The following is a 23,580-nucleotide window of genomic DNA, read 5'->3' as shown; positions in this document are numbered from 1 at the left end:
ATAAAATGCTGCGTAAAAACCATCCTACATTTGATCTTACGATCATTTATCAAAAATGCGTACGTGTGATTCATAAACCGAACGTACGCGCAAAAAACGCGCGTACCGCTTTCAAATCTATAAATCACAAATGAACTTGAACATGTGCGCAGCCGAGCAGTTTCAGATCTCCGCCTTTAAATGATGCCTAATTAATGTCACAGACATATAAAAGAGCACTTCTCAATGTTTAAACCAAATTTCGAGCAGCAAGATTGGCTTATATTTCCAAAAACCTGCAGCAATCAGACAAGCAAAAGTGCGTACGTCTGCTCAGACCCTGACGTGGCGCTAAGCACTTTTCCATGTCAAAGACAGTTTTTATAAATATGCACTTTGCCGTGGATTTTTGCGTACGCAAACTTTACGATCAAATCTGTACGTACGCACGTTTTATAAATGAGGCCCCTGGTGACTGTGGGGGCCATTTTAGTACAGTGAACTCATTGTCATGTTTAAGAAACCAATTTAAAATTATTCGAGCTATGTGCATTATCCTGCTGGAAGTAGCCATTAGAGGAAGCTGTGCTGACTTGAGTGAACAGTATTGAATTCTATGCTTTCAATACGATCAGATGGTGTAAGCACTGTGCTTTTTGAAAAATGGCGTTAAGGTTTTTAAATTTTAGTTCAAAAGCCTGGTTATAGTGTTTAAGCAATTGAGAAAAACTGTAATGTACGCCTAATGCCCGTTCTCCTCTTTTAGTGTATTTGAACCATCAGTATAAACTACAATGCCTTTAAACAGGTCCACGGCTGTAATATTTCCAACTCAGTGATTATACTTTGCATTAAAACAACACTTGGCGTATAAAAAAACATAAAGTGTTTAACATAACAAAAGGAGTATAAAATAACAAACCACAGGTTTCTATTGCTCCCAAGGATTACATATAAAATTAGGTGTACTATCTGGCTTATAAAGGTTGGATAATTTGCATCTTATACAACAAGACACACAGCAGTTGTCTGCAAATCAGAATTTTCTTGTCTTGAATTATTCATTCATTCATTCATTCATTTGTATTACATTTTAAGTTATTTAAATTATTCAATTGTAAGCAGCCGCTTAGTTTTCTTAAGCCTCGGGGCCAGCCCTGAGTTGTAATAGTACATTGATGATTTCCGATCCTGTTCTTGAGTGGTGAACCCTTGTCTCCAAAGCTATTGAAACTAATGTAGTTGCATAGGGATTTCCCAAAGAAAAATGTGCTGTGATGATGTCATGTGTCATTAAATAAATGCATACTGCATTTCTAGTCAAACCTTTACTACAAATAATTCTTAACTACACATCTTAAACATGTTGAAAACTGGTTCACTTCAAATAAACATACAGGTTGATGCCACACTTTTTGATTGTCTACAATTTTAAGTGTGAACAACATGATGTATTCAGTCCCATGGACAGGGACTGTTTTGCAAAATGCAAAAATCAATACATACATAGAGATTATGAAACTGTGACAATTTCATTTTTTTTAAGAAATACAAGTAATAAAACAAATACACCCAAAATATCATAAAAAGTACATTTTCTGTTCATTTATTGAGAACACCGTTACATGCTTTAATAATATACTGTAACTGCTCTTACAACCGCAAATTCAGAACTTAATAAAAACATCAAAATGTGGCCTGTAGAATTTTCTTGAGGGTCCAGAGAAAATGTTCAGGGTAATCAGGCGTCTTCTTTCAAACCTATTGAACAGAAACATACGATTTAGAAAACCAAAACAGTGCTGCTTCGTTTTGACACAAACAGAAACATATAAAGAGTTGTAAAATGCCGAGATTATCTTTGTTCTTGAGGTTACACTTGTCTTTCCATCTGGATTACTTACAAATAACTACTCTTCTACATGCTCATATCTTCCATTCTCTAGGCATTCAACATATTATTGTAATGTAAATGTTCTTGTTAAAAAATGTCATTAAACATCATTAGCAGACATAGCAAATCAAGCTGATAGTTTCTGATAGGTCTATATAAGAATAGAACAGCATTCTTCCATCTTAGAAATATCTCAAAAATACGCCATATACTGTCTACATCTGAAGCAGAGAAGCTTATTCATGCTTTTATGACCTCTAGAATAGACTATTGTAACTCGCTACATGGGGGATATGCCATTCAAATCAGGTCAACAAGCTTCAGCTAGTTCAAAACGCTTCTGCAAGGGTACTTACTCGATCTAAGAAGTATGACCACATAAGCCCAATTCTGGCATCTTTACACTGGCTACCAGTTAAATATCGCATACAATTTAAAATATCACTAATCACCTACAAAGCTTTAAATGGCTTAGCACCCTCATATCTTAGAGAATTACTATCAGAATACAATCCATCACGCACACTACGGTCGCAAAATTCTGGCCTATTGATTATCCCTAGACTATCAAAAGTGTCTAAAAGTGGAAGATCCTTTTCCTACTTAGCCCCTAAGCTCTGGAATGATTTACCAACCGATGTCCGAGAATCAGACACAGTCGATCATTTTAAATCTAGACTTAAAACTTTTCTCTTCAACAAAGCATTCGCATAATTTGTCTAGTAAAGGTACTTAACTCGCAATAGTTATTTTTACGGAACACAGCACTCACGGTCATAACACAGACCAACCAAATAAATAAATAAAAACCTTTTCTGCATGAACACTTAAAAATGAATTGCATTAAATAGTTTGCCACCGTTTGCAACTGAACCTGCATTAACGACGACAGTGGGGCTTCCGGCCTTAGTCAAACGGTTTGGCACGTATGGTTGGGTTGAGATTTTGGTGCTTTCGTGTGTCTTGTGAATAGTATGCCATACCGACCCGTTTGCCACTGAACCTGCATTAACGACGACAGTGGGGCCTCCGGCCTTAGTCAAACGGGTTGGCACGTATGGTTGGGTTGCGATTTTGGTGCTTTCGTGTGTCTTGTGAATAGTATGCCATACCGACCCGTTTGCCACTGAACCTGCATTAACGACGAGAGTGGGGCTTCCGGCCTTAGTCAAACGGGTTAGCACGTACGGTCGGGTTGCGATGTTTGGCGTATTCTCGTGGTCTTGTACATGGTATACAATATAGACCCGTTTGCCACTGAACCTGCATTAACGACGACAGTGGGGCTTTAGGCCTTAGTCAAACGGGTCATCAGGTTTCATTTTCTCTTAAAGATCGGAAGGTGACCCTTATTTACCATATATACCTTCGCTTTGGGCCCCCAATTTGCTAAATCCTCAACTGTGGATAATATAATTATGCCGCAATAGTTAGTCTGTCTGGAACTAAGCTGAGTTAAACAACATCACTGTGTGACACTTCAATAAATATGAACGGCCACTACGCTAATACGATTTTGTTTTTCTCTCCCTGTCTCGTCCTCGACCCAGAGGACAACGAGACAAACAGACCCAGTCCCGGTAGATGTGAAAGTCGGCACACCTCTGATCTACTGGCCGTCCTTCAACATAATGCCCAGCTGATAACTGACCAACGATCACCGGCAGAACACGCTTAATCTCCGCTAAATCTCCTTATCCATTCTCCCAAGGGTTTTTCCCTCCTAGGACTTATTTTTCCTCGGATAAAAGCCCAGGTTTTTTTTTCTCCTAGGGGGTTTTTCGCCCCGGGGAGGCAGCCTTTTTGGGCTTTACTTAGCTTCCTCTTCTAGACGTTACTTTAGTAATACGTTCGCTTATAATATTGAGTCATAGCCGCAGCAAATTTAACTGCTTATGCTATCATGTATTTTGTAGTGCTATCTGTCGTTTTTATGTGCTTTTCACTGCTTCTATTTATGTAAAGCTGCTTTGAAACAATTGACTTTTGTGAAAAGCGCTATATAAATAAAATTGAATTGAATTGAATATAGTTGACTAAAACTGCTTCACTGGTCGCACTTAATGAAGAAAGATATCACTTTGTGGACGGTCCCTAGGCTTGTCACAGCACCCAGCTGGACATTCAACAGACATTCGCAACAAGGTAGGACATTACAACGATACTAGAATATTTTACTGATTGTGCAAAATATAGGTTGTAGGCAAGAGACTTGGTAATTAGAAATTGCTAAGATTAAACTTCTTGCATATCTACTAAGAAAGTTATTGACCCCAAAGTCTGAATGTATGAATATCAAACCTACTTTACCGCAGTGATTGGACACCCTTGCCTAATGCCGAGTTCAGACCGAGGGGCAACCTTCCTATCTCTCTGATGAAGCCAATACGGAAGTGATGTAAACTGCAATTCATCGACTGGCCGCTAGAGGCTGGCTCCAAAAGGGAGTCAATTCCCATAGACCTCCATGTTAAAATGCCCAACTTTACTGTAGAAAATAATATGTTTACAGCCTGGTACAAAAAGTGTTTTTGGTCTGTATAGCTAATTTTGCCCTTCATGACAACTGTGAGGGGGGTGAATTTTTTTGTAGCTCATCAATTTAAATGATATTAAGCCTTAAAGTTCTGCATAATTAGGGCGTTGCCACTTGAGTGATGGTTAAACAGCCACTGCTGTCACTGGAGTCGACCTTGGCGGGCATGGTTTCAGCAACCAGTTACCTCAGCTTCACCCATCTCCCGCCTCTTTACCCATGTTCGGATATCTGCGAGTGATGCGTGGTGACGAGCGGCCAAGTTGGCAACGGCAGACACCGCTACTATCTTTTTTACAGTCTATGGTTGACTGCATGATTTTCAAAGTAGTCGGGTCACAGATCTTTTCACACTGCGTGACTATCTGGGGTAGCGTTCAGTCGCTGCTGTTTTCAGACTGCATAATGGAGTGGGGACAGGGTGTTTCACATTGCATGACTTTACCATAGGAAGAATCGCCGACAACTTTGTCCCAGTCCGCAAACTACGTCTCACAACCAAACGAGAAGTGACGCGAAGGAAACAACGCAAGGTCACGCGTGCAAGACCGGATTTCTCACGTGAGACTAGGATTATTATTAAAAATGTTAGCCCTCAAGAAGCTTGGCTTACAAATGGCATGTGTGCTTATTTGCAGCAGAAAGAAGAAAAATAAATAAAAAATATAGCTGCAGGCAGCAATACCGGGGTCAAGCCGAAAGGGGACAGAATAAAGTAAATTTGAGTTTGGATGAGCAGTTTAAAGAACCTAAGGAAACCTTATGATATCGGATAAAATAATAAAAAAGTTATCAGCAAAAAAGCTGTTCTCATTCAGTGAGATCTCTCCATTAACAGTGTAGGAGCCAGATACCTGGGTATAGGGAATGTGGAGTTGACGTCACGCCGTGTGGCATTATGAGTAATCCGCCATATTTGCAGGATCGCCTCCTATCCCGCTGTATTTGAGTTAGTGTGTTGGAGGTTGTTTTTGTATTTTCTGTCGATATTTTAATAAACTTCGATATGTTTGGTCAGTACTGCTCGATCAAGAACTGCCACAGCGGGTTACACGATCGTTCAGGGAGGAAACTGAACAACGAAATACGTTTTTTCAGCTTTTATTTGGGGGAAATCGGTGGAGGAGCTGACGAAAAGACGCCGGATCGTGTGGTTGCCTGCCGCAATCAGGAGAAAAACTTTTACTTTTCAAAAAAAATCCCTGCATCAGCGAGAGTGTGTTTGCTGCAGTCATTCAGTAATTTGTGATTAATAAAAGCAGAACCACTTAAATTGTCTTGTTTTTATGCTAACACTGTCAAACTAACTTGTAAATGTGAATTATGTAACGTTATTTATTCATTTCTGATCAACCTCACCACATGAGTTATAAAAATAAATCTATAGACAATTTTGACGATTATAACAAATATTTTTTATTAAATGCAACTGCTCAAACCCACTGCTTGTGACTCTTTATTAAAATGACATAACGTTAGCTAAATATTTAGCATTTTCTTTGTTTTAATAACTTGGCCAAGAACAGAAGTGCCATCTTATGAACATGTGTTGATTCATTGCACAGAATACAACGGATATTTTTTTATAGAATCATTAAGATACTTAGGTATTAATACATTGTAAGTAAATGGCATATTTCTTTTAGCTGGTTTGCCAACCGTCATAAAACTCCGAAAGAAGAGTGTCATCTTACTATGAGCTTGAAGGGATTTATAGCTCTTAAAGTCCTGCAAAGTGTATGCACTCAATCCAAAAACAAGGTAATTGTTCTGGCTTTGCCTATTTTAGTGTTTTTGCTCCCCCTGCTGGTAGTTTTATATTCTGCAGAATAAATATGTTTTATTCAGTTTCCGGGGTTCTATCAGAACAACAAGCAAGCACATGGTAGCACACTCTTAACTTGCTGTGTCAGTCCATCAGATTAACAACGCTTATCGAGGCACTGTCTGTAAGTGGAGTTTGATTGTTCTTGATTATGTTAATATATTATGTTTATGATGTAGTACATGTAGTACATGTAGATATTTTCATGATATGGCATTGGGAAATTTACATTGTGTAATCATTTAATTGTCTTTGGTGAACATTATTGGATTAGACATTTCCTATGTGGCATTTTATTTATGAATTCCTTTTGTTTTATATTGTTTTACAGTTTTACACATTTATTCAGTAAATCAAAACGACGACTCCGGTGTCAAGACTGTTTATTGAGTGGATGTGTTTAGCTTGCTGGGTACGAAGCCAGTACAGTAAAAAGACAAGCTTCAAGTGCTGTTTATCATGGAAGCTGGATTTCACCTGCTATTTTCATCTACGGCATAGAGGCTAACACGACAACTGCAGAGTATCCACACAGTAAAATCTTTCACGCTCATATTTTGGACCAGTCATGGAAGATGACAAAAGTAATTCAGCTTTATCTCGACGTTCCGTGACTTCCAGCAAGTCCACGGTCAGCATAGCAGCGGCTAAAGCAACAGCAAAGGCAGAAGCTGCACAGGCAAGGGCCTCATTTGCAAAGAGGGAAATGGAAATTAAAATAGAGAAAGCTCGCCTTGAAGCGACATTAGACGTAATGTAGAAAGAGAGAGAGGCAGAAACTGCAATGGCAGAGGCGGCAGTCATGGAAGCCGCTGTTACAGATCTAGAGGTAAAAAGATCACATCATAGTACAACTATCCACCTTCCACAGCAAAGTCCTAGGCAACGTACTGAAGAGTATGTTAAACAACATAGTGAACCTAGTGACAATGTTCCAGAGAATCCAAAGCCTGAATTACCCCAAAAATTAGAGGATGATAGAGAGAAAAAACCTTCTTCACCAGTGTATCATGTTCTGTCTTCTTGGAATGCAAGTCAATGCAGTTGCAGTGAGAAAAGGCAGCAGAGTAAACCACCATATTCCCACTCTCCACATAGCTTCTCACACCATTCTAACAGTTCAGCTGCTTCCTTGCACCATCCTAGACGAGACACTTATCATCCTGCTCATCACTCTAATCACGATGCAGCCACATATGAATTAGCTAAGTTTTTAGCAAGAAACCAGCTAGTGACATCGGGGCTTAACAAATTTGATGACCGTCCTGAAAACTATCTGGCCTGGAAATCATCATTTCTCCACGCTACCAAGAGCCTTGAACTTACAGCAGGTGAGGAATTTGATTTGTTGATTAGATGGCTGGGGAGAGATTCAGCAGATCATGCCCGTCGGATTAAGTCTGTGAATGTGAGGGACTTACCTGCTGGTCTTGAACTCATCTGGGAGAGGCTAGATATGACTTATGGATCTCCAGAAGCTATTGAAAAAGCTCTCTTTACAAAAATAGAGACTTTTCCAAAAATATCTGCTAAAGACCATGATAAGCTTCGGGAATTAGGAGACCTGCTTTCAGAAATTGAAGCAGCTAAGAATGGCGGTGATCTACCTGGGCTCACTTATCTAGATACAGCAAGAGGAGTTAATCCTATTGTGCAAAAGTTACCCTTTGGACTTCAAGATAAGTGGATGATGCAGGGTTCACACTACAAGTACACTAAAGGAGTTTCTTTCCCACCATTCTCCTTCTTTGTGGAATTTGTGTGTGCAGAAGCAAGAGCGCGCAATGATCCAAGCTTCAATTTTACTTCGCTTTCCATAAACCCTGGTGGGAAGATCAGGTATAATGAAAGTCATGTTCCTAAACCTGTTTTAGTCCATAAAAAAGATGTAAAGTCCTTCTCTAATTTCTCTCATGCCAAAGAGTCTTCAAAGAGGAATCGACGAGGTTGAGAAGCAATGTCCAATACATCGTAAACCTCATCCTCTCAAGAAATGCAGAGGCTTCAGAGAAAAGCCATTAGAGGAACGAAAAAAGATCTTAAGAGAGCTATCCATTTGTTACAGATGCTGCTCATCTAACAAACATGTGGCTAAGAATTGTGATGTGCCAATTAAATGTTCTGAATGTGAGAGTGACAATCACCTGGCTGCTCTTCATCCAGGCCCAGCGCCGTGGCGTTCTAATTCCACACCTCCTTCACAGCATGGCGGGGAGGAAGAGGAGTCTTGTAGTGGAGATGTGTCATCAAAGTGCACCAAGATTTGTGGCAAAGGCTTTAGTGAGAAGTCATGCTCTAAAATATGCCTGGTGAATGTTTATCCTGCTGGCAGTCCTGACCTAGGGAGGCGGATTTACACCATTATAGATGAGCAAAGCAATAGATCCTTGGCCAGGTCAGAATTTTTTGACATGTTCAACGTGCAAGGAACTTCTGTGATGTACACATTAAAGACGTGTGCAGGAGTAGTCCAAGCAACTGGAAGAAGAGCTCAAGGGTTCATCATTGAGTCTGCAGATGGTGAGATCAATTTTCCACTTCCTACTCTCATCGAATGCAATAGCATGCCAGATAACAGAGATGAAATACCAACCGCAGTTGCTGCCCTGCATCACAATCACCTAAATGACATAGCAGACAAGATACCTCCAATTGATCCAAATGCTGAGATACTGCTTCTCTTGGGAAGAGACATAATAAGAGCACATAAAGTCCGCAAACAACTCAACGGTCCTCATTGAGGTCATAGTGGGAAACGTGTGTCTAGGAAAGTGTCACAAGCCCTCTCTGGTGAATTGCATGAGAACACACATCTTAGAGAATGGCAGACCAAGCTACTTCAGTCCATGCAATAATCACATTGTACTGAAGGAGACGTTTAATGAGAAAAGCCAGTTCCAGAACTCTAGCCTATCAAGCTGCAGACTTGGTCAGACAGTGTTTCAGCAGACCAAAGATGATAATAAATTTGCACCTTAAGTTGAGGATCAGTTATTCATGGACATCATGGATAAGGAATTCTTCAAGGACTCAAGTAACAGCTGGGTAGCACCATTGCCATTTCGTGAGCCAAGGAGACGCTTGCCCAACAACAGAGAGTATGCAGTAAGACGTTTCATGTCTCTTCGTCGCAACCTTGACAAACGACCAAAGATGAGAGATGACTTCACGGAATTCATACAGAGAATACTTGACAATAACCATGCAGAGCTAGCTCCTCCTTTACAGGATGGTCAAGAGTGTTGGTATCTTCCGTCATTTGGTGTGTACCATCCAAAAAAACCAGACCAAATACGAGTTGTATTTGACTCTAGTGCACAGTTTGATGGAGTATCTCTCAATGATGTACTGCTGTCAGGCCCAGACCTAAACAATAGCCTGCTAGGAGTCCTCATAAGATTTCGAAAAGGATCCTGTCGCCATCACAGCCGACATACAGCAGATGTTTCACTGCTTTATGGTCCGGGAGAACTGTCGTGATGTTTTACGCTTTCTATGGCATCGTGACAATGATCTGACTAAAGAGGTTGTGGACTACAGGATGCGAGTTCACGTATTCGGAAACAGCCCTTCACCATCAGTGGCAATTTATGGAATTCGCCGAGATGCCAGAGAAGAAGAGAAAGAATATGGCACTGATGTGAGGAAATTCATTGAACAAGATTTCTATGTAGATGATGCCTTAAAGTCATTTCCTACGGAGGAAGAGGCAATTGATGTGCTTAAAAGAGCACAAGAGGCACTAGCTGCTTCAAACCTCAGGCTTCATAAAATTGCGAACAGAGCAAAAGTAATGAATGCCTTTCCAAATGAAGATTTGGCTAAGGACATCAAATGCCTTGACCTCTCCACGGATGACTTACCTGATCAGCGAAGCTTGGGCATACAGTGGAACCTAATGTCGATACGTTCACATTCCGAGTGCCTGACATTGAAAAACCATACACACGTAGAGGAGTTCTGTCGACAGTGAATAGTTTGTTCGATCCCCTCGGATTCCTAGCCCCTATCACAAACCAGGGTCGTTCTACTATTAAGAGAACTCTCATCGCAGACACATGAGTGGGACACACCATTGCCTGAAAACAGACATGAAGAGTGGACACGGTGGTGTCATTCGCTGCAAGACCTAAGAAGTCTGAACATTCCACGCATGTATGTATCCATTCCTCTTTCTGAAGCCAAACACACTGAAATATGTGTATTCTCAGATGCCTCTATGAAGGCTATCTCAGCTGTTGCATACTTGAGAGCCTCAGATCAAAATGGTAAAACAGAGGTTGGCTTTGTTCTTGGCAAGGCAAGGTTGGCTCCAAAGCCTGATCTCTCTGTTCCTAGGCTGGAACTATGTGGGTGATTCTCACGAAAACTTGGTTTAAAAAATGTCAAGCATGAAAATGTAAAAATTGCTTAAATTTACTTTTTTTCACACCAGACATTAGAAACAAAGTCTGGAGTATATGGGAACATTAATTTAAAAACGTTTACTTATCATTTAACACTTTTTGTAACATAATTTCAAAAGTAAGTCCTAAAAAATCTCATTACCGCAACAGTCAGAAAACATCAACACTGTTAGAAAAGCTAATATAATTGCACATTTTTAAAAATGGATTATTAATAGTCATGCACAGTAAATTGAAATTCTGAAATAATATTTATTTTAAATTTAACGTTTTTTTTTATTTTTTTTTATTTAGCTCATATACCGCAACACCTTCCACAATTTGCAACTATTTTTTTTTATATTTCGAAGAAACCTGACACATTTTCAAAATGACATGACAAACCTGAAAGAACATAATTTGGAGATTCTGCACATGCGTTTAAAATCAAAGTATTATGCTTCTATTAATGAAATTAACATCTAATAAGTATCTGTTGCGGTAATGATACATAGGTTTCGGAAATGAGGTAAATTATTTCGGTAATGAGAATACATATACTAGCCTGAGATTTTGTTAAAAACAAATTATAAAGTAGAAAGTCTGATAATATTTACAGCATCATGCGTTGAAGTTCAAAACTGTTTTATTGTGTAGTCTTTGAAAAAAATATTATAGAAAAAACATGAGAACAGGAAGGCCTATATTAATATCCCTTTGTGTCATATTTAAGTCCCCATTTATGCATTTAACATACTGAAATAAGATGGTCTTGATGACATATGCTGCCTACAAATGCGAGCTCTGAAGGCTGCAGCCAATGTCAGCTGGATATCAAAAAACATTTGTGTAAATAAGATGAAAAATATTTCCTTGCTGGATATGATTTGGTCTTCTGACCTTTTATCATTCTGTATCTGTTTCCATTAATACGCGAGAGAGAGAGAGAGGCTGTGTCCGAAAGCTTAGACAGCTGACTTGTTGACTCGCTGCCTTATGAGACAATGACAATGAGAAATGCTTTAGGACAGACTTCAAAGGCAGCAAAATTGAATTCAGGTTAAAATGTAAGCAGCCCTCTCTATGTTCCGTGATGTCGCAAATCTGCTTGTGGTGCGGAGGTCTGATGGACCCACTCTGTGTGCTCTGCTTGGGGCTTCTCCACCTAAAGGCGGCAATTGTTGGCTCAGGGTGTCCCTTATTGTGAGGATCTCCCGATGAAGGTGCTCAGGACCCGGCTCAACATCGCCCTTTGATGTTTCTTACTGCAGTGTCCCACTGCCGGCAAAGAGCCGCAGGTGGTTGTCCTCCCCTCTCTCACCACTTCAGTTTGTCGCCGAGAGCCTGTGTCCTGAACCGGGAGCTGCCATGTCTGTTTCCTTTGGGTTTCCAGCGGAGGAAGATGAGATGTCTCTGAGAGCGTTGGACGGAGACTGGGACCAGGCTCCACGTGGTGCATCAGCCACACAGCCCTCCTTCTACAAGGAACTGGTGCGCATTCTCTTCAAAGCCTTGCAGGACTTGGAGATTGAGTGGAGCACCCCACAAGATCCCCAGAGAAGCAAGCTTGACTTTTGTTTTCTTCACTCGGGCCGCCCCGCTGCCGCTCGGAGAAAAGTCACCAAAGCGTGGGCTACCCCTCCCCCCATTTTTTTTCTTAGGTAGGCTACCTGTGTATTCCCCCCATCAAGGACGCTGTGGCTGCTCACCTCTGCCCCTTGTCCACTTCCTTGGATGGTGTGGCACAGCTTTGAGGATAGTGAAGCCTCATGACAGCACACCTGTCCGAAAAAGCATACCCGCGCCGGGAGAGGCTCTGTCTGCATTGCACACTATGGCGATCCTACAGATCTTTTAGGCGCAGGTGCTTAAGGCTCTGGATGAAGGCAGCACGGATCTAAATACCTTCAGGGATCTGAGGATGGCTACGAATTTCACGCTAAGGGCCACGAAGACCACTCATGGTGCTCATGCACAGTCACGCCCATTTCTCTATCCGGCCTGTTTGGGGACACGGTGGCCACAATCACGGAGCATTTCTCGGAAGCGGTGAAAAGCTCTAAGGCTATGAGCCACTTCCTACCTCACCACCCTGTGTCTCATGGACCAGAACCGGTGGTGCATCGCAAGAGTCCCGGGCACAAATCCTCCAGTATATGATGCAAGAAACCGGGTCCTGGGGGACTGCCGTCCGGAACGAAGCCGTGTTCCTGACAAGAGTGCTGTGAAGAAGAGAACGCTGAGCGGCGGAAAAGAATGAGAGTCTCGTTGGATGTCCCCCTGGCTGTTGCGGGCGACGCAGGGACTTTATGTTGAAATGTTTGTCTTTTAAATGTAATAAAGATTGTTATTTTGTCAAAAACAGAGCATTCTTCTCTTCAGTTGGTTTTGTGTTGCTCGCCTCACATAAGCGTCTACAACACGCCCCCCCAACTCTCGAACACAACCCACATGCTGCGAAGACAGCGGAAAGGGTTAATGCACAGTCCTAATGAATTGTGCAAAAACCCGCTTTCTGTAACAGCGCTGGGCGCTTATAGGCCATCCTCTCTGGTGTCTGTGACTCACGCACTGCGCAGAAAGGAGGTAGTCTCCCTTTGTCCCTCGCCCCCACGCAGCAATCTGACGCTGCAGACAGCGCGCGTTGTGCGGTCGCAGGGAGCTGAGATGCAGGCACACATGGGATCCAACTTTGTGGATCTTGTGAAGCAACTGCTGTTGCAGCGCCTAGACGCGTGGCGTGCCATCGCTAGGTTGTCTTTGATACCTGAAAGTGGAAAGAAAGCATTACATTAAATTAGCATGTCTCACAACATTGGAAGAAAAAATGTATGTACACATCATAATATATTATAGACTTGTTGCGTTGTGTTGTGTGTGTGTGCGCCATGTACATTTCCTAACACTGTAGTGTGTTTTTTGCTAAATACACCTGCTAGTAATATCTCCAAACCTAACCTCTTTCTCTCCTTCCTTCTGTGCTCCTCGAGCCATTCTGGGTTGTTGTAAAGTTTCTCCCTGAACTTTGTCAAACTGGCCTTTGCTTAAGTTTTTTTCTCACTTGCTGATTGTCTACAATGAAGCATCATAAAGCAAAATATCAACAGTTATTACATTTTAAATTTGTATTTAATTCATAAGATATATTTAAAAGTAATAAACAATATGCTTAAATTCTCATTTCCGAAACAGAAGTTCTCTTTACCGCAACTGCTATTAAATAATTGCGGTATATGAGAATGGTGTTGCGGAGGATGAGGTACCCCAGTATGTTTTGCTAAAAATAGAGAAGCCATGAAGGCTTTGCTCATTTTTTATTCAGTGCATATAATTAGACTTTAATAAAGAACATTTTCATAAAAAAATTGTAAATCAAAAATTTTTCGAAATGTAGAAAACTACCTGTTTCGGTAATGATAATCAAAATGTTGTGTAAGCATTCTGACAAGAGAATATTTCAAATTTAACTGGAAAGATATAAATAGATGATCTTACCTGGTAGCCATCTTGAAGTAACTGGTCCATGTGCTTGGTCACTCAAAATCAAACTTTATTAAAATTATGTATGTGTGCTTAAACTGTTCTCAAAAAGTGTTGCGGAGGATGAGAACATCAGGCACGGACACAACATTTTCCTAATTTTTCTTCATTATTATTATACATGAATATTCAGTAAATTATTTTTCTGTCATCTAAAGTAGTCTAGCAAAACATCAATTTATTTTTTTTCTAAATATTTTTGTGTTAATTTGTTTAAATTACAACATAACGCATGTTCAAACATAGCCGGACGCATTGCGGTAATGAGAATTTAAGCAGAAAATGAGATAAAATTGACAAATTGTATATTCTTATGTTAAAATCACACATTGTGCAAGCTAGAACACAGTATTGTGTTAATTCTGATGCTTTTTAATATTACTATATTACACATTTTATATCTAAAATCATTAGTGCCGTGGTGTTTCAATGGTTTCGTGAGAATCACCCATGTGCTGCAGTCCTGGCTGTCGAACTGACTGAACTCATTACAGAAGAGATTAATCTAAAGCCAGATGGTATAAGGTTCTACACAGATAGTAGAGTAGTGTTAGGCTACATCTATAATGAGTCAAGACGGTTCCATGTATATGTGAGCAACAGAGTGCGGCACATTCTGCAGTCTTCTCAGCCTGAACAATGGAGGTATGTTTCCTCTGAGCAAAATCCTGCCGATCATGGCTCTCGTTCTGTTTCATCTTCCAAACTTGAGGCCACTACCTGGCTCACAGGACCTTCATTTTTGCACTGTCCATCAGAGCAACTCTTTGATCACCCAAACTCATACAATCTTGTTGACCCAGAGGAAGATGTTGAAGTTCGCCCAGAGTTTAAAGTCTTGTCTACCCAGATCGAAGTGAATCAGTTAGGTACCAAAAGATTTGAGCAATTCTCAGACTGGAGAACAGTCGTCAGAGCTGTAGCACGGCTTCATCACATTGCTCATTGTTTTACAGGACCAAGCAATGATAGTCGTTGCACTGGTTGGCATTGGTGCTCAAAGGGCTTATCTGTAAGCGACTTCCTGAAAGCAGAGGAAATCATTATCAAAAGTGCACAACATGAAGTGTAGGCAGATGAGCTGAAATGTATCACTTCTACAAGTGAAATTCCGTCACATAGTCCACTTTTGAAGTTGAATCCAATCATCGATGGCAATGGTTTGTTAAGAGTTGGTGGACGCATCAGACAAGCAGAGCTAGGAGATAAGGAAACAAATCCCCTCATTATCCCGGCTCACCATCACATCACAGTCCTACTGGTCCGACATTTTCATGAACGTGTGCAGCATCAGGGCAGACATCTTACGGAGGGCACCATAAGATCCAATGGTTTTTGGATAATTGGGGCTAAACGATGCATTAGCAGTATTATCCGTAGGTGTGTTACATGCCGTAAACTAAGAGGCAAGATGGAGGAACAACAAATGGCTGACCTGCCAGCTGAAAGGCTACAAATGGATCCACCCTTTTCCTTTGTCGGCCTCGATGTTTTTGGGCCATGGGAGGTGATCTCACGCCGCACAAGGGGTGGCCAAGCTAATAGCAAAAGGTGGGCAGTGTTGTTCACTTGCATGTGTACCAGAGGAGTTCACATAGAGGTGATTGAGTCAATGACTTCCTCAAGTCTTATTAACACTCTCAGAAGATTCTTTTCTATTAGAGGTCCTGCCAAGCAGCTGCGCTCCGACTGTGGGACAAATTTTGTTGGTGCCTCTAAAGAGCTTAACATGAGTGAGAATGAACAAACAGAGGTGAGAGAATACCTACTTGAGCAAAGATGTTCCTGGGTTTTTAACCCACCACACTCTTCACATATGGGTGGTGCCTGGGAACGTATGATTGGGATGACAAGGCGAATTCTGGATTCAATGCTCTTGCAAAACAAGTACTCACAACTTACTCATGAAGTCTTAGTGACATTCATGTCTGAGGTCACAGCCATCATTAATGCACGGCCTCTCGTCCCAGTCCGGTAATCTCCCAACTCCACAAGAAGATTTCAGTAAGAAAGACATGATCATATGCCAATGGAAACAGGTTCAAACATTAGCAGAAACATTCTGGAATAGTTGGAGGAAAGAGTATCTCGGAACACTTCAGAATCGTCGCAAGTGGTTTCACAAACATCCAAACATCAAAGAGGGTGACGTTGTACTGCTCAAAGACAAACAAGTCAAAAGAAATGAGTGGCCGATGGGGATAATTGTGGAGGCTGTTCCCAGTTCAGACGGTATTGTGAGGAAAGTGGAGGTGAAAACTGTTCAGCATGGGACAACAAAAATCTATCACAGAACTATATCTGAGTTAGTATACCTCGTGTCTTCAGATCAGGCTGTTTAATCTAGTAATTGCTAGTGTATATGGTATCTTTGAGATACCAGACGGGGAGTGTTGTGGCTTTGCCTATTTTAGTGTTTTTGCTCCCCCTGCTGGTAGTTTTATATTCTGCAGAATAAATATGTTTTATTCAGTTTCCGGGGTTCTATCAGAACAACAAGCAAGCACATGGTAGCACACTCTTAATTTGCTGTGTCCATCAGATTAACAACGCTTATCGAGGCACTGTCTGTAAGTGGAGTTTGATTGTTCTTGATTATGTTAATATATTATGTTTATGATGTAGTACATGTAGTACATGTAGATGTTTTCATGATATGGCATTGGGAAATTTACATTGTGTAATCATTTAATTGTTTTAATAATCCATTATTGGATTAGACATTTCCTATGTGGCATTTTATTTATGTATTCCTTTTGTTTTATATTGTTTTACAGTTTTACACATTTATTCAGTAAATCAAAACGACGACTCCGGTGTCAAGACTGTTTATTGAGTGGATGTGTTATGCTTGCTGGGTACGAAGCCAGTACAGTAATAATAACAGATATGTGAGCGGATGTAGTGCGTCTGGATCCGTAATCCAGTCATGGGCTGCTAAATCATATGGGTCTGTTGTTTATTTGTCCAAATGAAGTTTTTTGGCAGTAGCACTTACAACCCCAAAACAGAAAAAGTTGGGACACAGTAGAAATTGTGAGTAAAAAAGGAATGGAATAATTTACAAATCTCATAAACTTATATTTTATTCACAGTACAATATAGATAACAAATTAAATGTTGAAAGTTATACATTTTGAAATGTCATGCCAAATATTGGCTCATTTTGGATTTCATGAGAGCTACACATTCCAAAAAAAGTTGGGACAGGTAGCAATAAGAGGCCAGAAAAGTTAAATGTACATATAAGGAACAGCTGGAGGAGGACCAATGTTTAGGAATAGGAATGTTGTCCTATTCTTGTCTAATACAGACTTCTAGTTGCTCAACTGTCTTAGGTCTTCTTTGTCGCATCTTCCTTTTTATGATGCACCAAATGTTTTCTATGGATGAAAGATCTGGACTGCAGGCTGGCCATTTCAGTACTCAGATCCTTCTTCTATGCAGTCTTGATGTTGTAATTGATGCAGTATGTGGTCTGGCATTGTCATGTTGGAAAATGCAAGGTCTTCCCTGAAAAAGACGACGTCTGAATGGGATCATATGTATCTAGAACTTGGATAAACCTTTCTGCATTGATGGTGCCTTTCCAGATGTGTAAGCTGCCCATGCCACACGCACTCATGCAACCCCAAACCATCAGAGATTCAGGCTTCTGAACTGAGCGCTAATAACAACTTGGGTTGACATTGTCCTCTTTAGTCCGGATGAAATGGCATCCCAGTTTTTCAAAAAGAACTTCAAATTTTGATTCGTTGGACCACAGAACAGTTTTCCACTTTGCCAAAGTCCATTTTAAATGAGCCTTGCCCAGGGAAAACGCCTGTGCTTCTGGATCATGTTTAGATATGGCTTCTTTTTTGACCTATAGAGTTTTAGTTGGCAACGGTGAATGGCACGGTGGATTGTGTTCACTGACAATGTTTTCTGGAAGTATTCCTGAGCCCATGTTATGATTTCCATTACAGTAGCATTCCTGTATGTGATGCAGCGCTGTCTTAGGGCCCGAAGATCACCGGCATCCGGTATGGTTTTCCGGTCTTGACCCTTACGCACAGAGATTGTTCCAGATTCTCTGAATCTTTGAATGGTATTATGCACTGTAGATGATGATAACTTCAATCTCTTTGCAATTTTTCTCTGAGAAACTCAGAAAACTATTTTTCGCTGCAGCATTGGGGGAATTGGTGATTCTCTGCCCATCTTGACCTCTGAGAGACACTGCCACTCTGAAAAGCTCTTTTTATACTCAATCATGTTGCCAATTGACCTAATAAGTTGCAAATTGGTCTTTCAACTGTTCCTTAAATGTACATTTAAATTTTCTGGCCTCTTATTGCTACCTGTCCCAACTTTTTTTGGAATGTGTAGCTCTCATGAAATCCAAAATGAGCCAATATTTGGCATGACATTTCAAAATATCTTACTTTCAACATTTGATATGCTATCTATATTCTACTATTAATAAAATATAAGTTTATGAGATTTGTAAATTATTCCATTCCTTTTTTACTCACAATTTCTACAGTGTCCCAACTTTTTCTGTTTTGGGGTTGTAGTTTCTCCCGATAGGGTCCCTTCTCTTTTTCTTTCAAACTCCTCAATTTTGTCGGTTCTTCTTCAAGTTTACCTAGTTTTAGCTTAACACACCCACAATTAAATGGCATAGCGGTCGGCGGTGCCTCTAAACAATGGCGCCCACGTCCCATAATGCAACACTGCGGTGATGTACATTAACATTCCCTATTACAAATTTAAAAATGTTTTAATTTATTCAAAAAATATTATGATTTAAATGTATAGAGTTATCTTGTGTTTGTTTATTGTCTGGACTAACCTGTGAATTAACTTGCTCCTCCTCTTTGACGCGTCACTAAGCGCGTAAGTGCAAGTGTTAATGGCCAGGCCAGTTGATATTGTTTGTGAGACGCAGGTTAGAGGGTGTAGAGTAAAAATTCTTGAATGGCATGCTTACACCACCTTAAGTTTGTTTTTTCAGATATTTTATTTTGTATTTTTGATGGAAAAGTAAACCGGAGATTGTAAGCGAATAAATAACTTTAATTCATGTTACGACTGCATCTCTAAGCGTGCTTTATGGAAAGAACATGCACATTTTAAGATACTCCAATCATTTTAAGGGGCTAAAACAAATTTGTTAAAGATTAGCCTTTACAAACTGTGTGTCAAAGCACAGGTCACAAAATGTTACAGTGGCGTTTATGAGTCAAAAGAGCCAACCCTCATGTCTGTACAGTTTTCTGATGCATAGAAAAGCCTTTGCAAAAACGGTTGAATCAAAAGAGCCCATCCTCATGCGTCTACGATGTTCTGATGCAGAGAAAAAGTTCTCGCAAAACGGTTGTTAGGATATTCTCATTGGTTACCAGGGAATGAATTAGTATCCACCAAAGATTATACTTCAAGCAATGAAAGGAACAATCTATGATGTCTCATAATTTTGAATGAAACTTTGCAGTGGTTTTTAGCAAAAATAGCCATTCACTAGGTGGCACTATGAGAAAATCGTTCATGCAACCTCAGGTCATGACTGAGTTACATCTAGCTAATTTTATGACTATACACTTTAGTTTAGTGAAGAAACAGTTGTATGACCATAGAGATTGCTTGATATCAAAGGTTTTGTTCAATTATGAGGCCAACTAGTGGTGCAAGTATACAATTTTTTTGTGTGGCCTCAGACTCTGATCATACATCAGCGTATCAAATCTCCCGTTTCTCCCGTTTCGTTGCAAAGTTATAACCATTTGTGTGTAAAAAACACAAAATTTCAAAGTAATTTCTTGTTTTTTGCAATTTTCGGCCAATTCTGATGGACATTTTAATACAACGCCAATAGAGTTTTTGTTCAGAAGGTAATGTAATGTTCTTCCTATGGTGTTTCGAGTCGATCAGAATAACGCTCGCGGAGATATTCGCGCATGTTTTTTAAGTGCTATTTTGCTGTGCATGGCTAACTGTAAGGCGAATTGTGGCATGTTTGGTATGGTTGGACTCGGCGACTACTCAGGACTCCAAGGAAATAAGTCCCGTCAAAATACGTCAATCACAGCCAAAGTTATAAGCGTGTAAACATTCGACTTTCCACTAGGTGGCGCTGCAACAAAACTGGTCATGCCCCCTCAGTTCCTAACTTGATACAGCCTCAAATCCATTTTTTAGCGCTCTACGTAAAATTTGTTGACGTGGTTTACAGAAACGGATTGACAAATCGACAAGAATTCCATAACTTTTTGCCTTGAGGGTATGTAGATGCTACATACCGATTTTCTTGGCAATCGGGCAAAAGTATATATGTAGTGAGTGAACAACAATACAACTGGTAATTAATTTATCTTGTGTCTAGTCCACACGGACACAGGTATATTTATAACCGGAGTTTTCCCTAAAAATAAATCCCGTCCACACATGCTCGGTTTAAATTAAATATCCATCCACACGATAAAGCAAAAGCACGCTATCAAGCGCTGTCAAGAGCATGCCACACCAGCAGGCGGGGATATAAACCAAATCGTGTTCCGCAATATAGTGAGATAACTGAGCATCTATCTGTATACATGTTAGAAGCCCTGTTAGCACAGTTATTATTAGCAAGATACGTCAGCCATTGCACAGAATCATCAACAAAGCAGTCAGCTGCGCACAATCTTGATGAATGAATGATTTGATGAATGATTTATTTTATTTCAGACTGACAGTCAACACAGTTGAGCTAACAAGCAACCAAATATATGCTTCAGTCTGAAACAGGTGTAGGCTGAAGCCCTTGCTTATAATGCCTACCCTTTTTAAACATCATATTTTAACAACATAAAAATAAAATAATAAAAAATAAAAAAAATGTATTACCCTATACCATGTTATCAATCAAATACTGATAAAATTATAAACATTAATTTTGCATATGCATACAGTTTCATAATCCAAAATTCAACAAAGCAACTTGTTCAATTATCACTCTTTAACTAGTTTCATATAGTTTCAGTGCATTATTTTTAAATAATTTCTTTAATTTACTAAGTGTCCCACATTTTTTTAATTCATCATCACAGTTGTTCCATAGATTTACACCTTTTACCGACAGGCAATGGTATTTTGCGTTGGTCCTCACTTGTTTCTTTTTAAATACACAATCTCCTCTTAAGTCATGTTGACATTCTCTTACTGTAAACAACCCTTGGATACTTTCTGGCAATTGTTGTTTTTTTGCTTTATACATGATTTGTAATGTTTTTAGTTCTACTAATTCTTTGAGCTTTAGAGCCTTTAATTCAATAAATAAGGAGTTTGTTGGCTCCCTATAGTTGGTTTTTTTCACGATTCGTATTGCTCTCTTTTGCAGTTGAAATATTGGATTGATATTTGTTTTGTAAGTATTTCCCCATACTTCCACACAATAATTAATGTATGGAAGCACTAGGGAACAATACAGTGTATATAATGATTTTTCATTTAAGAAATCTTTAACTTTATATAATATTGCAACAGACTTTGAAATCTTATTCTTAATATTAGATATATGGGGCTTCCAATCTTGACGTCAAACACAGTGGATAAGGGCGCACACTCTGACGTCGCAAGGCAAAACCCCCGGTTTTACTCTCTACACGACACCACTGTAACCGGGGTTTCTTAAAAGCTCACCCAGGCCGGGGTTTTCAAATATGCTCGGTTTCAGTGCCCTGATACTGCGGTTTCGTGTGGACGAACCGCGTGAAAAAATTCACGGATTCTAAAAATGACCGCTTGAGGGCGCCTTATGTTTGGTTGCTATAATACAAGTAGAGTTGCCATCTTTGTAACTCTGATACGAGACAAAAGGTGGTCTGCCGCAGTAGTTCAGGTATGGTTTTGTGTGAATATACAGTCTATTGTTTTAAGCCATTTGTCAATATGATAGCTAATCTCCTAATTAAATATTTTATAACTCACATGCCTTGGCAACAGTAGGTCTATTAATTGTCTATTAATAAACCTACTGGTTTAATTGAACCATTACCTTTACTATCTGTATAACAACACTTGTGACTCCTGAACTAAGGGTTGGAAAACATCATGTTAATCTTACGTGTGACAAAATGAAAATAACAGAATCTGTAAGCTCAACATCAAATACAAATAATTCAAACACACTTACGAGCTGTGAATCAGAAGTGCCAGAATCTCATATAAGTTGAAAATGCCTTGGGACATTTCAGATTGAGGCGTTTTAGGGAAGTCTGTCTGGATCAGTGATCCTTTAGAACAGCTATATAACCCACTATAAAAATAAATCATGAAATCGCATTGTAATTAAAGTATATCGATTGTTTTTGTTGATTTTGCATTCTAAAGTGTCGTAATCAGCACTGCTGCTGTTCTTGCTTGTTTGACTTCATGTGGTGCCGCAAGAACCAACAAGTGGATGACATCAAAGTACTGCATGGGCATTTTAATTACAGTCAGTCAATTAACCCCAAATTACAGGACGTCCCGGCTAATATAGGCATAGCTGCCAACTCTCACGCATTCACCATGAGACTCATGCAATTGACCCCATTCTCACGCTCTCACGCCACACATCCATTTTCTCACGCAGGCTCGTGCCCACCATTGAGATTCACATTGAGTTTAATAAAAGACATTAAATAATTGCCTAATATACCTAACTGTAAATACTGTAAAACGCCTATCTCTATCTGGCGTGCCTCAATCAGCATAAAGCGCTCGTCAAAGTCAAAATGATGCGAAGGCCAATCAAATCAAAGAAGGTGGAGTTATTGTTTACAGATGCCGGAGCGCCAGCTACAAACTAGAGCGAGTGCGCGGCTGCGGGCTGGTGTATGGGAAGCCAATCGACTTACTCAAAAGAAGGACGAAACGGCGCCACTCGATTGATCCGCGCTGCGCGGACCAATTATACGCGCGGCCCAATGGACAGAGCCGCGCGACTGTCTGGATAGCGCAGAGATGAGTTGTTTACTTGCGCCACCCGATGGATAGCGCAGCGCTGACCAGTTTCATCAGAGCAGCGCGACCCACTGGGAAGCGCAGCGCGACTCTGATGGAATAGACTCGATTTACCCACAATTCTCTGCTAGTATACAATTTATTTCCAGTTTAAATAACCATTTTGTTTATTTTGCCACAAGACAACTTAATTTACTAATGCATAAGTTAAAACAGCATCTAAACACTTATCAGCTTGATTGGTATAATCGGGTAACCATAAATAACAATTTCTTCCTCTTGGTAGTTAATTTAATAGAGGTGACCACACGTCTGACGTAAATTATCTCTGTTTATTATTATTTTTTTTATTTTGTGTTAAAGATATGCACGAATTCTACTATTCTGTTATTTGACATTAATAAAAATGATAACAATATGAATGGCAATGATCAACGATTTTTTAATCTAC

General features: G+C 40.0%; 1 protein-coding gene across 1 annotated transcript in view; it reads right to left on the bottom strand.

The window, feature by feature from the left end:
- Positions 1–1,585: 1,585 nt before the first annotated feature.
- LOC135738916 (polymeric immunoglobulin receptor-like) overlaps positions 1,586–23,580 on the bottom strand; it is a 30,002-nt gene continuing 8,007 nt past the window's right edge. Inside the window, exon 5 of the mRNA XM_065257092.2 lies at positions 1,586–1,740. Coding sequence (XP_065113164.1) covers positions 1,721–1,740 — 20 coding nt within the window. The 3' untranslated portion in view covers positions 1,586–1,720. The remainder of the gene's footprint in view (positions 1,741–23,580) is intronic.

The sequence above is a fragment of the Paramisgurnus dabryanus genome, chromosome 12 (assembly GCF_030506205.2).
Source record: "Paramisgurnus dabryanus chromosome 12, PD_genome_1.1, whole genome shotgun sequence".
NCBI classification, from domain to species: domain Eukaryota; kingdom Metazoa; phylum Chordata; class Actinopteri; order Cypriniformes; family Cobitidae; genus Paramisgurnus; species Paramisgurnus dabryanus.
The sequence above is the reverse complement of the archived record's forward strand: the minus strand, read 5'-3'. Positions and strand labels throughout refer to the sequence as shown.